Source organism: Littorina saxatilis, linkage group LG6 (genome assembly GCF_037325665.1).
Source record: "Littorina saxatilis isolate snail1 linkage group LG6, US_GU_Lsax_2.0, whole genome shotgun sequence".
In the NCBI taxonomy this organism is placed as follows: Eukaryota; Metazoa; Mollusca; class Gastropoda; order Littorinimorpha; family Littorinidae; genus Littorina; species Littorina saxatilis.
Window position 1 is genome coordinate 38797347 of NC_090250.1, and position 19622 is coordinate 38816968.

At 45.8% G+C, this 19622-nt stretch overlaps 2 protein-coding genes across 2 annotated transcripts in view; one reads left to right on the forward strand and one right to left on the reverse strand.

Annotated features, from left to right (window-relative positions):
* LOC138969185 (tryptophan 2,3-dioxygenase-like) overlaps window positions 1-19622 on the reverse strand; it is a 285267-nt gene that overhangs the window by 48791 nt on the left and 216854 nt on the right. The window contains exons 2-3 of the mRNA XM_070341919.1: window positions 19112-19149; window positions 17830-17967 (exon numbers count right to left, since the gene is read on the reverse strand). Of these exons, the coding sequence (XP_070198020.1) occupies window positions 17830-17929 (100 nt within the window). The 5' untranslated portion in view covers window positions 17930-17967; window positions 19112-19149. The remainder of the gene's footprint in view (window positions 1-17829; window positions 17968-19111; window positions 19150-19622) is intronic.
* LOC138969181 (piggyBac transposable element-derived protein 4-like) lies at window positions 12199-15816 on the forward strand. Its single transcript, XM_070341914.1, has 2 exons — window positions 12199-13049; window positions 13847-15816. Exons 1-2 carry the CDS (start codon window positions 12502-12504, stop codon window positions 15228-15230), a joined length of 1932 nt encoding a protein of 643 aa, XP_070198015.1. The 5' UTR covers window positions 12199-12501; the 3' UTR covers window positions 15231-15816.

A 19622-nucleotide genomic window follows, 5' to 3' on the forward strand; every position in this document is an offset into this window, starting at 1 on the left:
ACTGACGACTGTGTGTGGCAGGGAATAGGACACTTTGTGTCATTCGCCTGTAAGTGTGATTAATATATTTTGTAACCATCAAAAACAATTTCCCTTGAAATCAACACATCAACCTTTGCCGGATGCCGCTCACGCCCGACGATGCGGGTTTGTCTGAACCCATACATTTGAAAGAGGGTTGTGAATGCCCCTGCTAAGGAGCCTTCTGTGTATCTAGATTCTTTTTGTTTTGCTTGTGTTTTTTAGTCATGTTTCTAGCTTGACTCGCATGCGACTTTCCGTGGTGGTGGTTTCCCCTTTTTCTGATCTCCTTCTCACCTCTTTTCTTTCACTTTTCTCACTTTTGTCCCTAATTGTTCCCATTTTGCAACCACCTCTGTAGGTTCGCGTGCGGGTCTAGCTCGCTCTTTATCTTTTATTTTTCTTTATTAAGTATGAGCGTCCTGGTACGAACTTTGTTTTGTTATAATGACGTTAAATATTGTAACGTACTAATTTATAAACAAGGTAGTGTGGCCGGCGTTTTTCTGATTTTAATTTCATGTGCCTGTATGGCTCACGCTGGACAGCCTATGGAGTTTTTCCCCGGAGAGCACGGGACGCATGTTTTGCAACAGTAATATTGTAGTAACGCGCAGTATTTTTAGTTCACCTCTGTGGTGGATAGCCTGTATTCGTCGTCACTTACTGGGAAGCCGTTCACGGAACAAGATGTTTTAGGATAGATAGATTTTTTTGCTCTGTTCCGGGGCCCAGTGTTTTCTGCCAGCCTCCAGTTTTGTTTTAAGTTATTTTGTAGTTCAGGTTCAGTTGCTCGCCTTGAGTCTGTTTTTAGATTATTGATGCTGTCAAAGTTTCCACCGCTCCGCGCTTCTCGCTCACCGCTCCGCGCTTCTCGCTCCACGCTCCGCGCTTCTCGCTCCATGCTCCACGCTTCACACTTTACTGTCCTGCACTCTCACTCAAGCTAGTCTTTTCTACTTCACATTTTAGCTTTAATTCACTTTCTAAACTTAGATTAGTTTTTCCGCCACGCTCCGATATAGGTTACTTAGCCTCTCCATAGATTTATGTTTAGCCTTTTATATATTGATATTATGAGCTGATTCCGAATTACCATGACATCGACAAGTATTCAATAAACTTTAATTAATTTTCCAATTCTAGTGTTCGTTTTGTTTTGTGAGCGCGTCGGTTCTTTATAGCACCAAAATTACATCCTCCAGAATTTATATAAGCCATCACAGAATCTTACAGCTACTCAAGGGCAAGCACAGTGGAAACTTTGATATTTTTTGGAACATTTTGGATTGTTTTCGACAAAGAACTTTATGAACTTTTGTAGGCCTGTGATTAGGGCCGCTGACTTTTGAACTTCTTATTCTTACGAATCTTGTGAAGAGATCATGAACCTTTGGTCTTAAAGGAACTGTGTTCGCATCTAGCGAACAATATTTTAATTTATTTTGTCGGGCCCAGAGCAGAGCAACTTAGGCATTATTTTAGGTTTGTTGACCATAGCATTGCACACTTCGTACTAAGTTTTTCCTTCCCCTCTAGTGAGTGACCCGAGGTGTGCCGTTTTGAATTTTGTTTCTCTATATTTCGCAAGTCTTTGTTAACCTCTACGTTTTCACTTGACTTAAAGTATGGATGAGAAATTACCTGCTCATGAGAGTGCCGAGCTATCCCCTTACACTTTGAAGGTAGAGAGGGATGAACATTTTGCTTCGGACACTGATAGTCGTAAGAATGAAGGCGACCGTGATGGCGCTCAGGGCGAGTCTCTAGCTGAACACACTCAGACCCAAGACACTTGGAATTCAGATAACATTCCCCCTCAAGCTGAACATTCTCCTACACAGGAAGGTTTAGGTACTGAGCCTTCTCAACAGGCTGCAAGTGCAGAGCATCTCGCTCAACGAAGTAGAGAAGAAAGAGGCCCCGCCATTGTTAGGGCTAGACTTAATGCTGAGGTGAGGGAACTGTCAGACAAGTACTGGGCCATAAGCCGAGCTCATAAGAATATGATCAGCGAGTTGTGCACAGCTTTTAGGGAAACACCAGACCAAAGAAGAGCCCTTAAAGCTCATAAAATAGTCCTCTGTGAGCGCCTAAACGAGCTGAATGTAGCGAACTCGAGGCTTTGTCAAGTGGCTGAAAGTGATGTAGCTATAGAAGAGGATCTGAGCGATATGCACATGCAAACGGAGACGCTCAAAGAACAATATCACAGACTCTTTCCCAAGTTAGACCCGTACGCCTCCAGCTCGGACTTGACTTCCACAGTCGCTTCTGGAGGTGCTAGAGAGGTTTCTCTAGATGCTTCTTTGGCGGTTAGCGCAGCGAGATTTAGGTCCCAGCAAATGGTCGCAGATGAAAGGGCCAGACAAGAAGAGACTCTTTTGCTTTTAGAGGAGAAGGCTTCTAGGACCATAGCTTTGGCTGCTGAGAAGAAGGCAGAGATGGAAAGAGAGTTGGAAAGAGAGCGTGTTTTAGCTGCTGATAAGAAGGCAGAGTTGGAAAGAGAGTGTGCTGAGAAGAAGGCAGAGATGGAAAGAGAGTGTGCTCGTTTAGAGAGAGAGGCTCAAGATCAAAGGTTAGCTTTGAAGAAAAAAGAAAAAGAAGTGCAGACTGCACTAGAGAGGGTGGAGAGAGAAGGCAAGATGCAAGAAGAGCATGACGTTTTTAAGATCATTAAAACTGACATAGAAGACCAGCAAAGGGCTAGAGAAAGATTCATGCCCCAACTACCTCGTGACAGCCCCATTGATAGGTACCTAGGTACTCACAACCCCCTGCATGTAGGTACACACTCAGAGAGCATAGGAGATGTGGCGGTAGGGTATGATAGGCACACACAGCACACACAAGATGCATATAAGCCTGCGACAGCCGACACCTACGCCCGCCCGCGTCACCAGCCGGCAGCCAACACCCTCGTCTCTGGGCAACATCAGCCTGCGGCAGCCAAGCCTGGACTCCCGCCACTTCAGCAGCCCACGGAGGTCAGGGCTTATGCCCCTTCGCATCTCCAGTCGGCCGCCGAGGATATCCGCGACACTCTTCGAGGCATCTCCAGGACCCTTGCCCAACCTGTCTCCGCTTCTCACCCACTTCCAGCAGCGGTCACAGCCACGGCTCCTACCACTACGACGATGACTACAGCCACCACGATGACGACAAGAGTCGGAGGCCAATTCGCGACCTCCTTTCGGCCTCAGTTTGTCAAAGCTGAGATTCCAAGCCACGGAGATCGTCCTCGCCAGATCTACGCGCCTTCCCGTTTCCCTCACAAATCCCTCAATCCATCAGCGAGACCTTTTCCCGGGCCTTTCCCTGGTCCTTTTCCTGCCATGACCTCCCGAGAGTCTCCGACCTATGTGCCAAGCTTTGCATATGGGCCTTCTGTCATGCATCCTCCCATGCAAACACAGCAATATGACCACGCTGCAAGCTTTGCTCCTGACACTGACTACACACAGCATGGTTTTCAAGAGGCTCCGGTCACGAGCCCTTCAGACTACTACGGGCAAGATGCATACCTTCCTCAGATGCAAGGCCAACCAGCGCTCTCCGAGGGTTCTGCCCTAGCTCGTACTCTAGCTGAGGCTCTCCTGATCAACAGGTTACCGACGCAGGAGCCCACTACGTTTTCAGGAGATCCTTTGACGTACCCTCTCTGGAGGTCCTCATTCACTCTTTTGATTGAGCGGCAGGGCGTTTCTGCAGAGGAAAAGCTCCTCTACTTGGAGAAGTACTTGGACGGTCCGGCGAAGGATGCGGTCAAGGGACTCTTTCTGATCAGGGATGCCCAGGCCTATCAGCAGGCCCTTCAGACGTTGGAGGAAAGGTTCGGCAGTTCTTTCGTCGTTGCCAGAGCCTTCCGAGAGAAACTAGATGCATGGCCGGTTATCAAACCCAAAGATGGACAAGCCCTCCGCGCCTTCTCGGACTTTCTTGGACAATGCCTTGTGGCGAGCCGAGTGATAGGCCAGCTACAGAATCTGGAAGACCAAGCCTATCACAAGACACTCATGAGCAAGCTTCCAGATTGGTTGGTGAGAAACTGGGTGCGGAAAGTAAACAAGACCAAGAACGAGAAGAAACGCTACCCTACCTTTGAGGAGTTGTCAGCTTTCATCAAGACAGAGGCAGACATCCTTTGCGAGCCCCTTTTCTCCTCCAGCAAATCTGCCGCCTCTTTCACCTCACAGACCGCCAGTTCAGCAGTCCCCAAGAAAACATCGTACAGTACGGATTGTTCTACTACATCTGCATGTCAAGAGTGTGACAGATGTCAGCACCACGCTAAAACTGTCCTGAGTACGAACTGCGACGAAGTCTGTCCCTTTTGTACCGTTCGTTTTCCGACCAGCTCTTCTTCTCATCCTCTACTCAGATGCCAGAGGTTCGATGAGATTCCCGTTGAGGACAGGAAACACTTCATGTACGAAGCGTCCTTGTGCTTCTCCTGTGCCAGAAAGACTGACCATAGAAGTGTAGACTGCACTACCAGGGCGATATGCGACAAGTGCCAAGGCCCACATCTCACTATGCTGCATGGAGCGCCTAGCTACAGGAAGAAGTTTCCCAATCAGCAACGGAATGCACGGGGTCCGCCAGATTCTTCAAGGTTTGTCTGTATCAGTCAAGATGCCCGTGTTTCTGCCTCTGGATCAGCATTCGCGACAACCAACAAGTCGGACAGACCAGTCAGAGCTACCATGATTGTTCCGGTCAGAGTTTCGACGAAGGAGAATCCCACGGTAGAGCATACGACATACGCGCTGCTTGACACCATGTCTTGCATCTCCTTCGTTACTGAATCTTTGAGTGACAAGCTGAACACTCATTCCGAGCCAGCGTCATTGAGGCTGAACACTATGACTTCTCAGAACACTCATATCGAATGTCAGAGAGTGACCGGATTGTGTGTCAAGGCCCTCAACTCCAATGTTTCCCACAACCTGAAAACGCTCTACACGACGGACCATCTCACCAATGACACTGAGAACATACCAACATCAGAGACTGCTCGTAACATCAAGCATTTGAGCCATATTGCCAGCGAGATTCCCCCATTGCTCGAAGGCTGCACTCCCGGGTTGTTGATTGGCTACGATCATGCAGAGCTATTCATGCCAGAGAGAGTCATCAAGGGAGACCCATACGCCGTTCTCACACCGTTGGGTTGGACGATACTGGGACAAGTGTCGCCAAAACAGTCTGTCCATGACGTGATGCACGTGTCTCTAACAGAACAGTATTGTCCCAGCGAGTACGAAGGTGAATCAGTCACTTTCGTATATCGCACGACGCTCGCCGAACCCAGCATCTCCGACGCACTCCAGGTCATGGAAAGGGATTTTGTTGAATCGGAGACGGGAAACAGGTCCCAAGAGGACGTCAAGTTCATGGAGATCCTGGCAAGATCCATCAAGGTGAATGAGAAGAGCCACTACGAAATGCCCTTACCCTTTCGTGCAGATAACCCTGAGCTTCCCCCAAATCGTGATGTTGCACTGAAGAGACTCAACTCGCTGAGTCGCCGGTTTGAGAAAGACTCTATGTACGCACAAGACTACTGCAAGTTCATGAGCGAGATCATCGAGAGCGGCCACGCTGAGAAGATTCCAAGAGACGAAGTAGAGAACGACAGATCGTGGTACATCCCTCACCATGGCGTGTATCATGACAAGAAGCCAGGCAAAATCCGCGTGGTCTTCGACTGCAGCGCACAGAAACATGGTCAGAGTCTCAACGGAGCACTGCTGCAAGGTCCCGACCTTTTCAATTCTCTCGTCGGAGTTCTTTGCCGTTTCCGCAAGGGAGAGATCGCCTTCTCGTGCGACGTCGAGAAGATGTTTCATCAATTTCATGTCACCAAGGAACACCGGGACTTCCTGCGCTTCTTATGGTGGGAAGATGGAGATCGCACCAGACCTCCTGTCGACTACAGAATGCGCGTTCACATCTTCGGCGCAGTATCGTCACCAGGTTGTGCCAACTACGCATTACAGCAGGCGGGACGCGACCACTCTCACGAAGACGAAGATGCCGCACAGTTCCTTCAGAATGACTTCTATGTAGACGACGGACTGCATGCTGCCAACGACGTCTCTTCTGCAGCCAAAGTTCTCATGGGAGCTCGAGAGATCTGTAGCAAGAGGAAGCTGCACCTGCACAAGATCACGTCTAACAGCGATGAGCTTCTCAGTTTGTTCCCTCCCGAGGAATGTTCAGCTTCTAAACGTCAGAATCTTGGAAGTGCAGTCGACACTGGCACTTTGGAGCGCACTTTGGGATTACAGTGGTGCATAGAAGACGACACCTTCACCTTCGCTCCCGACCTCAAGGAGAAACCGAAGACGAGAAGAGGAGTCCTTGCTACAGTGGCAGCGCTGTTCGACCCGCTTGGCTTCCTTGCTCCGTTCATTCTGAAGGGCAAGATTATTCTCCAGGAGGCATGCAGGAAGACCTCAGAGTGGGATGAAGAACTGGACGAGGTTTTGGAAGGCCTCTGGAAGAGCTGGATGGATGAGCTGCCCGGTCTAAGACAGGTCAGCATTCCGCGAAACTTTGTTCCATCGACCTTGGGAACTTTGACGCAGGTTCAGTTACACCACTTCTCCGATGCCAGCACAAGAGGCTACGGTCAATGTTCCTACCTACGTTTGAAAGATGAGAATGACAGAGTCCATTGCAGTCTTGTCATGGCCAAAGGAAGAGTGGCCCCTTTGAAGCAGGTAACTGTCCCTCGCCTGGAATTACAAGCCGCAACACTTTCTGCCAAGATGTCTTCATTTCTGGAGAAGGAGCTGAAGTACGAAAAGCTTGAGCACGTCTTTTGGACTGATAGCGCTATCGTTTTGGCGTACCTCGCAAATCAACAGAAGAGGTTTCACGTGTTCGTTGCCAATAGAATCAGTCAGATCCTCAGAGTCTCTTCCGTCAGTCAGTGGAATCATGTCCCCACTGAGCAGAATCCAGCTGACCATGCCTCTCGAGGACTAAGCGTCAAAGAGCTCAACGCCTCTACTTGGTTTTCAGGTCCTCAGTTCCTGTGGCAGTCTGACATTCCAAGAGGAAACATCACAGCCACTGTTGAGAGAGATGATCTGGAAGTACGCTCCTGCAGAGTCACGTCCATTGCTGAAACATCTGACGTGGGGATGGAGACAACCTTTGCCAAGTTCTCAAGATGGAGCTTTTTGGTTCGAGGGATTGCAAAGGTTCTCAGGTTCCTCAACACCAAACGGAACATGCCTGTTTTAGAAGTTCTGGCGTCGGAAGCTACAGCGGAAGAGAAGATTGTCCTCGCTACACAAAGAGAATTCTTTTCTGCTCCCAGCAAGTCTCGGGAAGAAACACTGAAGAAGTTGAACGTTGAGAAAGACGAGAAAGGATTCTACAGAGTCGGAGGAAGATTGAGAAATGCCAAGAACCTCATATGGTCCAAGCCAAAATTGCTGCCACAAGACTGTCATGTTTCCAAACTGTTGATCGCCGAAGCACATGAAACTCTGGGACATGCTGGCAGGACCAACGTCATTCACCACATTAGGTCACGTGGTTACTGGATCTTTGGAATACGTCGCGTGGTTGCGCAAGTTTTGAAGGATTGCGTCACATGCAAGAAGATGTACGGAAAGGAGGCTTCACAGAAGATGGCCGATCTTCCTTTGGACAGGGTTGAAGAATCCGCCCCGTTCACATCCTGTGGCATGGACTGTTTCGGCCCCTTCATTGTCGCAGAGGGACGTAGGCAAGTCAAGCGCTACGGCCTTATGATCACGTGTCTCTCCATGCGAGCGATTCACCTCGAAGTCCTGGATGATCTCTCTGCTGATGCCCTCATCAATGGCCTTCGAAACGTCATAGCCATCAGAGGTCCGATCAGGACGTTGAGATGTGACAGAGGTACGAACTTTGTGGGCGCTTCACGAGAGTTGAGGGAAGCTTGGAACTCCATTGAGAAAGAAGAGTTGAAGAAGAGGCTTGAAGATCGTCAATGCGAGTGGATTTTCAACACGCCTAAGGCAAGTCACATGGGAGGAGTCTGGGAAAGGCAGATTGGCACAGTCAGACGAATCCTCAACGGCCTCATGCGCAAATATCCATCCCGCTTGAGCACTTCCACCCTCAGAACCTTTTTGCTGGAGGTCATGGCTATCGTAAACTCTCGTCCCCTGTCCGTTGAGTCCTTGGAAGACCCCACCGGCCCTCTCCCTCTTACCCCGAACCACATCCTGACAATGAAGGCTGTCGGGGTACTGCCTATCCCTGGCATCTTCGATGGCGCTGACGTCGAGGCGAGGAAGAAATGGAGAAGAGTTCAGCGACTGGCAGACGAGTTCTGGAGACTGTGGAGGCTAGACTTTTTGGCCTCTTTGCGACGAAGAAGAAAGTGGCTTCTTCCTCAACGTAACGTTGCTGTCGGAGATGTCGTCGTGCTACGTGACGAAGCCGTATGCAGAGCAGATTGGCCTCTTGGACTCGTGACGGAGGTTCGCCCCAGCGACGATGGACTCGTGCGAACCTGCAAGCTCAAGACTGTCAAGGTCACCTCGAAGACGAGCCATTCCACTTTCTACTACTGGCGCCCCATCTCTAAGCTGACCGTGCTGGTGAAGGCAGACCCGGACACTCAATGACTTTCCCAGTGAACTTTACTGTTTCGACAGACCGTTTGTGCATGTTTTGGTCTGACGTAATCCGTTCGCCTTTTTTGACAGGTGGCGCTGTTTTGATTTGGGGAGAAAATTTCGTCTTAATGCAAATATTTTTTGTGGCTTTGTGGTTTCTCCGGATCCATTTTGTATATATGTTTTTGGTTCCGCATTTTGGAACGAAAGCTCTTGACAGAGGCAAGCGCTTAATGAATCGGTTTGTTTAGTCCTTCCCGCGTGCGGATGCCTGTGCTTATGATTAAGAAGACTGAAGATATTTTTCATTTGTATTTTTTGTAGGTTGCGACTACAGTCTTTCATACTGAGTTGCGGGTTATGTAAAGGTGTAAGAATAATGTTGACACGATATGTTGACAGTGACGGACCGACGAAATATGATGTTACATTTGTTGAAAGAACACGTGTGATTTTTTAGATTGAGACTCATTGAGAGTGCGTTTCGAACAGCTACGTTTTGGATAATGCCAAAAGGATTCTGTAACGTTTCGGATTTTTTGTATTTTGAACCACGTATGAGAGTGCGTTTCGAATAGCTACATTTTGGATAATGTCAAAAGGATTCTGTAATGTTTCGGATTTTGTTTTTGAACCACGTATGTATTCGATGATTTTTGTTGATTTTTTATGTCGACTTTTGTAAAGACTAAGATGTCTTCGAGGGGGGAATGTGAATGCCCCTGCTAAGGAGCCTTCTGTGTATCTAGATTCTTTTTGTTTTGCTTGTGTTTTTTTAGTCATGCTTCTAGCTTGACTCGCATGCGACTTTCCGTGGTGGAGGCTTCCCCTTTTTCTGATCTCCTTTCTCACCTCTTTTCTTTCACTTTTCTCACTTTTGTCCCTATTTGTTCCCATTTTGCAACCACCTCTGTAGGTTCGCGTGCGGGTCTAGCTCGCTCTTTATCTTTTATTTTTCTTTATTAAGTATGAGCGTCCTGGTACGACCTTTGTTTTGTTTTACTGACATTAAATATTGTAACGAACTATTTATAAACAAGGTAGTGTGGCCGGCGTTTTTCTGATTTTAATTTCATGTGCCTGTATGGCTCACGCTGGACAGCCTATGGAGTTTTTCCCCGGAGAGCACGGGACGCATGTTTTGCAACAGTAATATTGTAGTAACGCGCAGTATTTTTAGTTCACCTCTGTGGTGGATAGCCTGTATTCGTCGTCACTTACTGGGAAGCCGTTCACGGAACAAGATGTTTTAGGATAGATAGATTTTTTTGCTCTGTTCCGGGGCCCAGTGTTTTCTGCCAGCCTCCAGTTTTGTTTTTAAGTTATTTTGTAGTTCAGGTTCAGTTGCTCGCCTTGAGTCTGTTTTTAGATTATTGATGCTGTCAAAGTTTCCACCGCTCCGCGCTTCTCGCACCACGCTCCGCGCTTCTCGCACCACGCTCCGCGCTTCTCGCTCCATGCTCCACGCTTCACACTCTACTGTTCTGCACTCTCACTCAAGCTAGTCTTTTCTACTTCACATTTTAGCTTTAATTCACTTTCTAAACTTAGATTAGTTTTTCCGCCACGCTCCGATATAGGTTACCTAAGCCTCTCCATAGATTTATGTTTAGCCTTTTATATATTGATATTATGAGCTGATTCCGAATTACCATGACATCGACAAGTATTCAATAAACTTTAATTAATTTTCCAATTCTAGTGTTCGTTTTGTTTTGTGAGCGCGTCGGTTCTTTATAGCACCAAAATTACATCCTCCAGAATTTATATAAGCCATCACAGAATCTTACAGCTACTCAAGGGCAAGCACAAGGGTTTTTACCGTTTATTTCTCTAATGACGATGCGGGTTTGTCTGAACCCATACATTTGAAAGAGGGTTTTTACCGTTTATTTCTCTAACGACGGGGTGGATTCAGGGAAACCCACAGCGCTACTTCAGTGGGTGCATCAAGTTTCTCCCTTCACCGACTTCTTGCAGGGGAGCGAGAGGGGGAGGGAGAGACCGAGAGAGACTGAGAGACTAAGAAAGAGAGAGAGAGAGAGAGACTAAGAAAGAGAGAGAGAGACTAAGAAAGAGAGAGAGAGAGACTAAGAAAGAGAGAGAGAGAGACTAAGAGAGAGAGAGACTAAGAAAGAGAGAGAGGGAGACTAAGAAAGAGAGAGGGAGACTAAGAAAGAGAGAGAGAGAGACTAAGAAAGAGAGAGAGACTAAGAAAGAGAGAGAGAGACTAAGAAAGAGAGAGAGAGACTAAGAAAGAGAGAGAGAGACTAAGAAAGAGAGAGAGAGAGACTAAGAAAGAGAGAGAGTCTAAGAAAGAGAGTGAGAGACTGAGAGAGAGGGAGACTAAGAGAGAGAGGGAGACGAAGAAAGAGAGAGAGACTAAGAAAGAGAGAGAGAGAGACTAAGAAAGAGAGAGGGGGAGAAAGAGAGAGAGACTAAGAAAGAGAGAGAGAGAGACTAAGAAAGAGAGAGAGAGACTAAGAAAGAGAGAGAGAGAGACTAAGAAAGAGAGAGAGACTAAGAAAGAGAGAGAGAGACTAAGAAAGAGAGAGAGACTGAGAAAGAGAGAGAGGGAGACTAAGAGAGAGAGGGAGACTAAGAAAGAGAGAGAGACTAAGAAAGAGAGAGAGAGAGAGACTAAGAAAGAGAGAGAGAGAGACTAAGAAAGAGAGAGAGACTAAGAAAGAGAGAGAGACTAAGAAAGAGAGAGAGAGAGACTAAGAAAGAGAGAGAGAGAGACTAAGAAAGAGAGAGAGAGACTAAGAAAGAGAGAGAGGGAGACTAAGAAAGAGAGAGAGAGACTAAGAAAGAGAGAGACTAAGAGAGAGAGAGAGAGACTAAGAAAGAGAGAGAGAGACAAAGAAAGAGAGAGACAAAGAAAGAGAGAGAGACTAAGAAAGAGAGAGAGAGAGACTAGAAAGAGAGAGAGAGAGAGACTAAGAAAGAGAGAGAGAGACAAAGAGAGAGAGGGAGACTAAGAAAGAGAGAGAGAGACTAAGAAAGAGAGACTAAGAAAGAGAGAGAGACTAAGAAAGAGAGAGAGAGGGAGACTAAGAAAGAGAGAGAGAGACTAAGAGAGAGAGACAGAGACAGACAGTCAGATAGACAGACAGTCAGATAGACGGACAGACAGACAGACAGACAGAGCAACTGACAACAGACATACAGACAGAGAGATACGGACAGACAGACAGAGAGACAGACAGTCTCTTGGAGACAAACAGGCAGACAGACACTGTTCCGCCGCTCTGGTAATTATGGGTGTAGCAGAACCTGCGCCGTCGGCAGAGGGATAGTTACAATCACTACTACTCTTTAAAAGTATGGGTTTGTGTGAACCCGCGCCATCGGTAGTGTTTATGTAAATTATCATAATCAATTAATTTTAATGTTTTGTCATGTACACACTAAAAATTTGCAGACAGATAGCAAATTAGGTGTGTGAGAGATACTTAAAATTTCAAAACGATACCTTTAATGGTTCCAGAGTTACAATGATTTTAGTGTGTCTCTGGGTACAGGTGAACCCAGGAAGCACGGCAACTTTTTCGCGACGCGCCGCCCGAATACAAGCGTTGACTGATCATGCCGTTGTCAGCACGGCGCCAGAATCCGTGCGTACGGTGCGTGAGTCACTTCGCCACACACCGCCATAATAGTGGCGTTGGAAGTTAAAAATACCACGCTGGGAATTTTCCATACAGAAACCCACGTGATAGATTCAGAGGTCGACTGCATTACCATACGCGACAAATAACTCCCAGAACAGTTGATTTCATTGGTTAGTTTGGATACTACAGGTCATTGACGGCACCAACCCATGCCTTTGTTTCATATTTAGGATTCCAAAATGTCGCATACTGTCGGAGTGTTGCGTGCATTGGAATTGATATTAGAAGACGGTTCAGGAGACGAAACGGAGGTGGACCATTATGTTAGCAGCGGAGAAAGTGTTCAAGAAGAAGATTTTGTCGATGATATTCCAGAAAACAACGGACATCTTCATGATGATAGTGAAATAAGTGAAGGAGAGCAGATGACTGTTGATGCCCCTGCGCGACCACGTGTTCATGTTGCCGGCGTGGGTGATGGCGATGCAAATCCAGTCAACTTGTTTGACGACGATTTTCAGTTAGAAGACGATAATGATGAACTATATGATGCTGATACGGAGGTGGAAGATGATGACGAATCTGAAGAAGATGACGACTTCGCTTCTTGGGGAAGAAACCTGCGAAATTTCCCACAAATTCCCGACTTCTCTCCCGCACCGAAACAAGGATTGCAAGATCACGTTTTCAATGGCATCGATGATCCCAAGGCCTTGGATGCATACAGTGTGTTTTTCACCAACGATTTGGTCCAGCGAATACAGCGTGAGACAAATCAATATGCAAGGTACGTATTTTGTGTGTGTGGGTGGGTCTTCTTCTGTGGCCATAGATAAATATATTAGAATGTCAACAAAACTTCACCATTGACTTCACTTGTGACTTGACACAAGTTTGTGTTTCACTCCAGTGATGTCTGTTGATGAATGCTTTGTTTGCTATGAAGTTTGTATTTTTTCGTAATATTAGAATATATTTATTTCCCAAAACAAAATTAATATGAGTATTGGTGGCTGTGGCGGGGGAGGGGAGGGGGTGTTTGTGGAGAGGTGTGTGGGGAAAAGGGGGCGTGGCAGTTTACAGATCAGAGGGAGACTATGTATGCTGTAAATTAAATTCCCTCTCAGTCGAAAAAGCGTGGGGGTTTACCTGTTTCATTTTGTTGAGTATACATGTTGATTTCTATGTGTCTTTGTACTGTGTACTTGTACATCTGCATATACTAATAAACTCTCTCTCTCTCTCTCTCTCTCTCTCTCTCTCTCTCACTCACACTTTCTGTCACTCACTCTCTCTCTCTCTCTCTCTCTCTCTCTCTCTCGCTCTCTCTCACTCACACTTTCTGTCACTCACTCTCTCTCTCTCTCTCTCTCTCTCTCTCGCTCTCTCTCACTCACACTTTCTGTCACTCACTCTCTCTCTCTCTCTCTCTCACTCTCTCTCACTCACACTTTCTGTCACTCACTCTCTCTCTCTCTCTCTCTCTCTCTCTCTCTCTCTCTCTCTCTCAATAAGAAAGAAGAACTGTTAGCATGTCAGCGTATGTGTACATGACTAATATTGTTCTCTTGTTATGTTGTGCAGAGATGCCATTGAGCAGAAACAACGGCAGAACGGGGGCACTCTTCCACCAAAGTCTGCATGGGCCAGATGGAAACCAGTCACCATCCCCGACATGAGGAATTTCTTTGCATGCTGCATTCACATGGGCATTGTGAAGAAGCCGAGAATGTCGGATTACTGGTCGCGTCACCCAGCACTTCATGCGTCATACTGCAGTCAGCTGATGTCGAGAAACCGTTTCATGGACATCTTGAGCTTCTTGCACATGAACGACAACACAACCTCTGTGCCTTTCGGAGAAGAAGGTCATGACCCAATCCACAAAATCCGTCCTCTTGTGACACACCTCAACACCAAATTTCAGGAGACGTACATTCCGGACAAGACCATTTGTGTAGATGAGGCGATGTGCCCTTTCAAAGGCCGCAGCAAGTTTCGTGTCTACATGAAGGACAAGCCGACTAAGTGGGGGTTCAAGTTCTATGAACTCTGTGACAGTTCCACTGGGTACGTCTTTCACTTTGAAATGTTCTGCGCAGACAGGAGACTCAGCAACAAGCCGTATGATGTTGTAATGCGTCTCATGGTGCCGTTGATGGATAAAGGCTACCAACTGTTCATTGACAACTACTACTGCTGCCCCAAGGTGTGTGAGGATCTGTCTGCCCGTGGAACAATGGTGTGTGGGACAGTCAGAAGGAACAGAGTGGGATTGCCCAAGGAGATGTGTGCCGCCGACGTGAACTTGGAAAAAGGTGCCATTGACTACCGCCGCAAGGGTTCCGTGGTTGTGTGTCGCTGGAAGGACAAGAAAGACGTGTTCATGTTGTCCACGATGCATCGCCCAAGCCTTCGCATGATCCAAGCACGCTACGAGCTGAAGCGAAAGCCTCTTGCAGTGATCGACTACATCTCTAACATGGCCGGAGTTGATCACTCTGACCAACTGATTTCCTACTTCCCGATGCATCGCAAGAGTGTCAAATGGTGGAAGAAGCCCTTCTTTCACCTCATGACCATGATCATGATACAAGCCATGATCATCCTCAATGCACACAGGAAACAGAAGAGGAGGGCCAAGAAATGTCTTGAAGATGTTGTCAAGGATGTCCTCACACAGTTGCCTGTGGTGGACGAAATCCCGATAGCACATGTTGCTGTTGGTGACAAGTTGCGCCTGACTGGCCGCCACTTTGCAGCTGCTATTCCAGCAACCACACTGGCCAAGCCCTACAAGAACTGCAAAGTCTGCTATGCCAAATCAAGAGCTCGAGGTGTGAATGCCACCTTGGCCAAATCCCAACGCAAGCGGACGCGATTCTGGTGCCGGGAATGTGCTGTGGCGCTTTGTGTTGAGCCGTGCTTTGAAGTGTGGCACACAAAGAAGGATGTTCTCCATGCATAAACCGAGTTCAAAACAAGTCATTTGTACAAAAACTGTAAATACTGTGACAGCAAGTGTTTCTTTTCTTCTATGGATAAAACCCAACGCAATGGGACGCGATTCTGGTGCCGGGAATGTGGTGTGGCGTTTTGCGTTGAGCTGTGCTTCCAAGTGTGGCACTGTAAATACTGTGACAGCAAGTGTTTCTTTTCTTCTACATGGATATATTCATCATAGTCATCACCCAGTCATCTCATTGTCTCATTCAGGTTAGCAAATTCTTTTTTGAGTATTCACTAACAACATTTTGTGCATATTTTCAAACATGTCTGTAGTATTTATGTGGTGCCTCTGGACTTTTTTTTTATTTAAATTGTTGACATTTTCAATAGCATACCACACAAACACAACAAGCCTTTTGACAAATACAAAGTACATTTCTGAAACAATGAAAGATCTTTCTTTAATTGTGTGCAAAAAGTAAGTCTCCACATGTACTAGTTTTTTTACAATATTTTTTTCAAAATGTCCCAATTTTGGTTGTCAGCAGGCTATTTCTATGCTTTGGCGCATGCGTTCTGAGTGTATAGTCATGTCATAGGGTGGACGTGTTCCTGAAAATGGCATTCAATGGTTACTCGTGCTCTCTCTCTCTCTCTCTCTCTCTCTCTCTCTCTCTCTCTCTCTCTCTCTCTCTCTCTCTCTCTCTCTCTCTCTCTCTCTCTCTCTCCTTATGTAATAAAGTTCTGAGTTCTGAGTTCTGAGTTCTGAGTTCTCTCTCTCTCTCTCTCTCTCTCTCTCTCTCTCTCTCTCTCTCTCTCTCTCTCTCTCTCTCTCTCTCTCTCCTGAAAACAAACATCAAACAAACATTGAGGAACCAAAGCTAAATAGCGTTTTAAAGTATGAGCTCAAGAGGATACTTCCCACTGTGATATTAATTACTAGTGTGTTTTTGTGAGGGTGCTTTAACGTTTCAGTTATAGGGAGTAGCACACGTTTGTGTTATGATCCGTGCATGTCTTAAACATGTAATGGCAGTGCATATTAGCAGATCTGCATTTTCAACCATCAAGTTATTCACGTATGGTAGTCGTCCGATGTTGGAATATAGCGTGTTCGTTTCTTGTGTTTTTAATCTCTCGTTTGTTTTCTTAGTGTGATCAAGCAAACGCAAACAATCCTTGAATCTTTTAAAGCACGATAAAAAGATCAAGTATCTATCCTCATATCAAACAGACAATGAAGTAAGGCGTCCGCCCCGTGATCGGGAGGTCGTGGGTTCGAACCCCGGCCGGGTCATACCTAAGACTTTAAAATTGGCAATCTAGTGGCTGCTCCGCCTTGCGTCTGGCATTATGGGTTTAGTGCTAGGACTGGTTGGTCCGCTGTCAGAATAATGTGACTGGGTGAGACATGAAGCCTGTGCTGCGACTTCTGTCTTGTGTGTGGCGCACGTTATATGTCAAAGCAGCACCGCCCTGATATGGCCCTTCGTGGTCGGCTGGGCGTTAAGCAAACAAACAAACACAAATTCAACATCAAAGAATACAATCTCTAGCTGCTCACGCTAGCTTTGCGAAATAAAGTGTTGGTTTGGTTACCAACACCCGATCCCGCCATTTAATTTTAAACAAAACACACAAACTTAAAAGATTGAAAATTATTCAGAATAAAATTTTCTAAATAAAGTGTTGGCCTTGGTTGAAAAATTGCGACACGACCTTAATTCATGCTAACAAACATTTTAGGTTAATTAAAAAAAATTTTTTTTTATAGATATGTTTTTTTTTTGTTTTTTTTTTAATTTTTTTTTTTTTAAACTAAGCTTTGGTTTTGTAACGAAAATCCGGCCTAAAGTCTTCTCATGCAAAAAAAAAAAAAAAAAAAAAAAAAAAAAAAAATACACCCCCCCCCCCCCCCCCCCCCCCCCCACCCGGTTTTGTAACGAAAATCTGGCCTTAATTCTTTTCATGCACAAAAAAAAAAAAAAAAAAAAAAAAAAAAACAATTAACCCACCCCCCTCCTATTTTTTTTGGGTAATAATTTGGGATTACTGGTAGCTTTTTTGTACTACCACGTATATGTAACGCTATTTTGATAAAGTTGATAGTATTTACAGCTTTCCGGTCATAATTATGTCCGGCTATCTCTCACTTTTAGGTGGCGGATGTCCACATATAACACGTGTTTCAGAATCTCTATTTTTGGGTGTGTAACTTTCAATAATGAGTGTTTTTAATTTTTTTTTTCTCAAAAAGTATTCTTAAAGTCTAACACATGTTTACACTTGCACTCCGTTTCTGTAGCTTTAGAAATAAACAAGTCCACATAAAACACATTTTTCTTTGCGGCAAATGTCCACATATCCCCCCCTCAGACACGTATGTGTGTGTGCGTGTGCGTGTGTGTGTGTGCTTCAGTTCTATTTTACATTGGCTTTCCTTTCCTCCCATTTCAAAATTACGTTTGGGAGGTTTTCCCGAGTAGTAAACAGAAGGAATCGTGTTTAGTCCCCCCCCCCCCCCCCCCACCACACACCCCCTCCCGCTCTCTCTCTCTCCCGATAATGTTTAAACTTATGTACATGAAAAGGCCCAGTAGCGTTGGTGCCATACTTACATCGCCACATCCAGACAGCCTGCTCAACGTCCATGAGCAGTTTGAGGAACGTGTAGTTCTGGTTGAAGAACGGTTCTTCGCGATAGAGGCTTGTCATCATGGCCCCGAGGAATGCCTTTCGGCTGATGCGACGGTCCGCTGTGAAATAGATGTTAAAAACACATTGTCACCTGGATAAAACTAAAATATGGACGGTACCTATCTAATGCATAATTTCCAACAAATGCTTCCAAATTATGTATTTTTCATAGTCTGCATAACCCACTGTACCGCAACACGGTGGCCTAGTGGTAAGGCGTCCGCCCAGTGAGGGATAGGTCGTGGGTTCGAACCCCGGCCGGGTCATACCTAAGACTTTAAAATTGGCAATCTAGTGGCTGCTCCGCCTGGCGTCTGGCATTATGGGGTTAGTGCTAGGACTGGTTGGTCCGGTGTCATAGTAATGTGACTGGGTGAGACATGAAGCCTGTGCTGCGACTTCTGTCTTGTGTGTGGCGCACGTTAAATGTCAAAGCAGCACCGCCCTGATATCACCCTTCGTGGTGAACTGGGCGTTAAGCAAACAAAACAAAACAACCCACTTTATCCAGAGCATGCTTTCAGGGACCGGTAATTAATGACAAGGAGATAAATAAATCTTTAATGACCTCGTTGGTAAAGACCTTGACCCGCGACCATGCGTATGTACCGGTTCATGTGCACCATGAGTTTGTTCCCTTGTTACAAAATCAATTAATGTTTGAATGGCATACATTATTGGAAGTTGGGTAGTCTGCTCCTCGTCAGTTCACAAAGCTTTATTATCGTCTTGTCTTGACGATGCTCAAGTTGAAAGCCATTTTGCACTGTACTCATTGCAAGTTCTTTAATATTCATGAGCAAGAATAAATATGACATATTTTCAAAGCCATGAACGCAAAAACTAGTTTCTAATTTTCTGAAACATTGCTGTCATTTTCGTAGAACCGCCTAACTTTTTCTCGTTGAAGGAAAAGTAACACCACAGAGTGCCTTAAACTTCCGAAAAGTGTCCGAACATGCTGCACTTTGCTTTTATAGGCTCTATTAGTGTGACAAGAGGGAAAGGTGGGGAAGACGATGCTACTAATATTATTCACCATTCTCACAGGTTTATACGACAATGTTCCATCTGCCAATAATTACAATGACGACTACAAGCAAGAGATCTAGACTTCTTGTCGTCGGGTAAGTGTACTAATATTACGCAGTGTTTTAGACAACACGTATTGTACCATTAAAACAGAATAATTACAGGGCGTACCGTACTGTCTTTCGTCCAAGATCTTCTCAAACCCCGACTGAAACAAAAACAAAAGATACAAAAGTGGCAAACACAAACAGACTCACAGATATGTTAACAGACTAACTGAAATACACAGACGGACAGATAGACAGACAGACAGACAGACAGACAGACAGACAGACAGACAGACAGACAGACACACACACACACACACACACACACACACACACACACACACACACACATCGACAGAGGCATATAAGCTTACATGGACACACTTCGCACACTTCTACATCGCTATCCAACTATAACACGCACTCCCAATGCTCGTGTGTATTTGTGGTTCATTTCCTCTTAGTGCTCCCTGCTAGGGTTTATTTGAGAGAGATAGAGACAGGTAGAAAGAAAGAAAGACAAAGAGAGAGAAAACTAAACTGAATGTTATGTTACAAGGATGAAGATGACAGGCTCATGCAGCCTTTTCTATAGCAATCTGTATTTGACAGAGAGAGAGAGAGAGAGAGAGAGA

Coding starts and splice junctions, on each gene's coding strand:
- LOC138969181 (XM_070341914.1), top strand. CDS start 12,502: ATGTCGCATACTGTCGGAGTGTTGCGTGCATTGGAATTGATATTAGAA. Junction 13,050..13,846: donor GAGACAAATCAATATGCAAG/GTACGTATTTTG, acceptor TATGTTGTGCAG/AGATGCCATTGAGCAGAAAC.